Below are 5265 nucleotides of genomic sequence, written 5' to 3'. Positions count from 1 at the left end.
TCCAAACTTGCATCCAACATATATTTGTTAAATCCCCACTCTGCATGTGCCGGGCACTGTGCTTGGTGTGGGACTGTCTCCAAATGGACACCAGGGACTCTGCTCACACAAAACCTACAGTCTTATTTGTGGTAGGGGTGGATACAGAAAAGAAAGTGAGCAAGGACCCTACATTGTGACCAGCACTTGATAAATTGACTGCAGTGTTCTGCTGTGAGAGCACAGAGCAGAGGTGCAGAAACGAACGGGGGTGGGGGGTAGGAGAAAGATATTCCAGAAAGACACCTCACAATAGATTATCACAGACATAATGGCTCCAGAGTACGTTCCCTTCCTAGAATTAAAAGGATTACCAGCAATATGATTAAACCAAGAAAGAACCATTTAAGAAATAAAAGGAGTATATAAGGAAGGAAAAGAAGGATGGAGAAAACATTTTCAGTTTTGCTCCCTCTTTTCTTACCCATCCCGATACCACAAGTAGTTTATGAAGTAGAGAAAAAAAAAAAAGATGTAAAAGGAAGAGACAATAATACAAACACCACCACCACCAAAATTAAAGGTGATCAATTTTCATGAGTGCCGCCCTTAACCAGTACAGAGTCTGGCCAAAGTAGACAGTCCAGATATGTTTACGCTGCTAGTGAGAGTGCAAGTTGAGGTAAACTTTCAAGAAGGGATTTTGCAATAAAATTCAAGAAATCTTGTATAGTTCAGTAATTCCTTGTCTGGGAATATATTCTGATAGGGTGGGGGGAGACTCAAAGATTTATTGAATGTTGTTAATCAAGCATTATTTATAATTTGGAAATATTAAAATAGTATACAGCAGTAGAAAATTGCTCATTGTATATAATACATCCATATGGTAGAATTTTACACAAGTATGAAAATCAAATTGGAGGCAAGAGATCAGAAAAAACAAATTCTTGCTGTGAGCTCTGTCTTGGGGCACACACTTTTGTAACCAGGGCTGGTGCTTCCTTGTTTTCACAGTGTTCCTTTCTCTCTCCCTCTTTTGGGCTACCCATGACCCTTCATATACATTTTATCTGCTTTTCTATTAATTTATTTATCCAATACTAATTCCTTATTCCCTCCTCTTCTAATTACTTTTCATCAGTTTAAAGCAACTGCTCATAGACTTTGAAAACAAAGGCAACATTGTGTGTATGTATGTGCAGGTACCGTATACTATACGTGCAAAGACTGTCTATAAATATATAATAAGCAACAGTGATGGACCCGAGGGAGGGTACAAAAGGACCAGAAAATTGGAGTGAAGTGGACGTCCTTTCACTGATTATTTTTTGGTAATAATTTTAATTATCATGAACATGTACTGCCCATTTAATATACAAATAAACATATATAGTAAATAGATTGTAGAAATAATGATAGAACATAATCATTTTTCATATAAGCAAGCATGAGCCCAGAAAGATGAAGCAGTTGTCCCAAGGTCACACAATAAATTAGTGGAAGTGCTGACACTAGGAGGAGAAGATCCAGCAGGAATGGAGATTAAATTTGCTGAGCACTTGCCATTTAATTTTCTTAATAATCCTGTGAAAACATTTGCTCAGAGACATCAGGTAACTTGGTGAAGGTCACATAGCTACTGAGTAAAAGCGAGGGTTCAAATCTGATTCTACCCTCCAATTCCCTAGTCTATACTTTTTCTAGGTCTTTATGCTACTCTCCTCCCCGTCCCAGTCATCCAGATTCCATACTGTCCATCCGTCTTTTCTATGCTGTCTAAAGCACAGTTCTCTCACTCCACTCTCATTCTTTTGAACTCACCCTTATTGATCTGTACAGTCCAAAGGGCAAAACTGTATATCCATCCACACTTCGTTTTCCCAAATAGAAGAGACTTTTCCTAAAGAGACTCTCATAAATCAAAGCTATTTTCACAGCATTTCACATATTGTTGCTTCACCAAAAAAATATTTACCACTTACAATTTTCTTTTAACACAAAAGGCAACCCTGCCTCCCTTTACATAGTACCGTTAGGCTGTGGGTCTACAAACTTAAGCTGTACAACTCTTCCACCCTTTACTGCAAGTTGTGTCAGCTAGGGTCCCCGCAGAAAACAGATGATCCACTGAAACAAAATGATTGAGAAAGATAACAAGGGAACTATTTGTAGGGGTTTAAAGAGAAAGGTGATTGAGAGAAACCACAAAGGGATGATCGCGCTCCCAAGACTAGCAACAGCCAGGAGACATTGCCACCCCTTGGCATGAAGAGACAAAGGAGGGAGCATTTACTGTAACCAGGTGGGAAACAGGGCATTCGGTTCCTGACACTGTAGCCCAGCTGGAAGGCATTCCAGGAAATAAATATCACAAATATCATGCTCCTCTCACCTTCTGATTTCGTCTGGTGATGCCAACCCAATCAGAAACCAGGGGCCGGGGAGCCCATTGACAGGATCCTCCCGGGGCTTGGAGTAAAGTACAAAGGGCAGCAAGTTAATCTGGAGAGGCACACAGCAAACAGAAGCGGTACCGTCACAGTCAGTGGCCGTTTCCTCTGTGACGGGCTGCTGTGTGGTGCTGACCGGATTACTGACTTACAACACTAGGTTTTCTATGGTTCTGAAATAGTCTCCAGATCCTTAGCTGACCACCCTGAGTGGCAGCCTTCTCTACTCTTGCTTTAAAAGCACAACTTGAAAACAGGGAAATGATTGTGTTTGAAATAATTCCCAAAGCCTGTCCTTCGTAACTTTGACATGTTCTCTGAGGTCTTCCACCCAGCCTGGCCAAATCCCTTAAAGTCCAAGTCCCAGAAGCTCCACATCACTGTCTCAGGAGGTACCATGCTTGCTGCTCTCCAGGTCCTAGCACACTTCCCCCCACACACTCTGCAAAATTCTTCAAGAATTTGTCTGGTCATTTAGCCAAGACCATCTCAACAAAATGTTATACCTCCTACCTTCATGCAAAAATGTGATATTTAAAATTAGCCCTTGAAAAGTTGCCTGAAATTTCTGTAGACAGAACCAGACTTTCATGTCCTAGACCAGCTCACATTTGAAATGAAACCTTCCAGGGCCGAGGGAGGAAGAAAGTGAACAGCAATGGAAGGAAATCGTATTAGAAATCAAGAGCCTGAATTCTAGTCACAGTTCCCCTGCTGAGTAATTGCATAACTAATGAACCTTGGTGAAGGTACATAAGCCTGTATCTATTCTCAGAAACATGATAGAACTTAACTAAATGATCCTAAACGTCCACTAAATGTGAGTATCCTCTAGTTTTAAGAATCTTAATTTAAAGGGCTCTTAAAATGGGAAGGACAAACTTGTTTGAGAAAAAGTAAAAATTTCCTCCGTGTAACCAGTGGAACTTGAATCATCTATGGAAGGAAAAATGTCCCTTTCCTAAGCATTGCCTCTTTCTCAGGAGAATGATTTTTTGCTCAAAGTTTTCTTCATGGCAATTTTGATGTCCTTATTCCTCAGGCTGTAGATTAATGGGTTGAGTATGGGCACCACAATGGTATAGAACAAGGAGGACACTTTCCCCAGGTTCATGGGTAAAAGAGAAGATGGTTTGAGGTACATGAACGCCCCTGACCCAAAGAAAAGAGAAACTGCAATTATGTGGGAGCTACAGGTGCTGAAGGCTTTGGACCTGCCCTCGGTGGAGGATACTGGAGAGGATGAGGGCATAAGAAATGAAGATGGTAGCTGTGGGCACACCAATATCAATACCCACAACAACAAAAACTACTGGCTTATTTACATATGTGCTGGTGCAAGAGCGCTCAAGATGGGGAAGGATGTCACACCTGAAGTGGTCAACAAGATTGTTGGCACAGAAGGTCAGTTTCCCCATGCATGCTGTGTGGGCCATGGCCCTAGCAAACCCCATCATGTAGACACCCAGCAAAATAGGTAAGCAGACCTGGGGAGACATGGTGGCCATGTACACCAGCGGGTTACAGATGGTGACATAACAGTCATATGCCATTGCTGACAGGATGAAGGACTCAGAGACAGCAAAGAAGGTAAAGAAGAAGAGCTGAGTCATACACCCTGCATAGGAGATGATGTTCTTCGTTGAGACAAAACTCATCAGCATTTTGGGAGTGATAACAGTGGAATAGCAGAAATCTATGAAGGACAAGTTATAGAGGAAAAAGTACGTGGGGGTGTGCAGGTGAGAGTTGAGTCCAGTCAGGGTTATCAAGCTCAGGTTCCCCACCACAGTGACCACGCAGAGACCTAGAAACAGGAAGAAGAGGGGGATCTGGAGTTCCTGCTGGTTGGTTAAGCCTTTGAGCATAAACTCTGTCACAGAAGAGTTCTCAGCTACTGTTCTCATTTAAGGCACTCTGTGGGAACAAGGGAAAAGAGTCACTTAGAGGGAGAGGGGGAGAGAGCACTGCTGCCCTCCTTGTCACCTCCCAGTTCTTTAGAATTAGATCCACACTTGGATATTTTGGACTTCAGCAGAAAGGCCTTTCTGGAAGCTATGGGTCTGTTCCCATGACCCTCTAGTGACTCTGCCTCTGGAGCACCGTCAGGGGACGGATCTGCCTCCAAGAGGAGGGCCACTGGTGCTGGGAAGAAGGGACCCAAGGATGCACTGAGGAGTCTCCCGGATCTTTCCTTCAGTCCATTTATTGTGTCATTCCGACTCCAGTGTCTGCTCCAGTTTACAGTAACTGGGGTCAGTCTCTGGGAAGAGTCCTCTGAGAGGATGGAGCCAGCCCAGCTGTGCTAGAGTGTCCACCTCGTGGTCAACTTGGACAGACCAGAAAAGGAAGGTGGTCCTTCCCAAAACCTTTACTACCTGAAGGTGGGGACTTAGGAAAAGTTCAGCCCAGATGCCGTCACTCACCTCTTTCAGTCTGCAGCTTTAGCCCTGTCCCTGTCGGTCCAACTCTTGCCCTCGCTTGTTCAGACAGACAAATGGCTCTGGTGCTAACACAGGTGAAGGAACTAAGTGTGGCCCCTTTAGTCCCTGTTCTATTTGGGAGATCAGAACTTGGACTGCCTTCGAATTCTTTCTGAACTGAAGAACTTGATATCTGATTGAGGCTTTGCCCCGAGGCTTTTTTCCAGCTTGCAGAAGGGAGACAGCATCCTCACCTGTAATCAGTGTCAGGCGGTGACAGGAGACTGAGCAGTTTTATTCTGGTTTTAGAGATCTAGGGACCTGATTAGAAGTAGAAAGCCAGAGGTCCCCCGGGGCCACAGCCCTAAAAGTTAACTCTAAAAAGAAGGAACTTTTGCTTATACCCTGGA

The 5265-nt window shown here is 43.5% G+C and overlaps 1 protein-coding gene across 1 annotated transcript; it reads right to left on the bottom strand.

Annotated features, from left to right (window-relative positions):
* Positions 1-3411: 3411 nt before the first annotated feature.
* On the bottom strand, positions 3412-4342 carry LOC132428922 (olfactory receptor 8B8-like). The gene is given in 2 exon segments (XM_060017124.1): positions 3412-3655; positions 3657-4342. Coding segments are annotated over 2 exon segments (927 nt in total). The 5' UTR covers positions 4340-4342.
* Positions 4343-5265: the final 923 nt, after the last annotated feature.

This window comes from Delphinus delphis, chromosome 8 (genome assembly GCF_949987515.2).
Source record: "Delphinus delphis chromosome 8, mDelDel1.2, whole genome shotgun sequence".
NCBI classification, from domain to species: Eukaryota; Metazoa; Chordata; class Mammalia; order Artiodactyla; family Delphinidae; genus Delphinus; species Delphinus delphis.
Note: the sequence above shows the minus strand (reverse complement) of the source record. Positions and strands in the feature narration are given on the sequence as shown.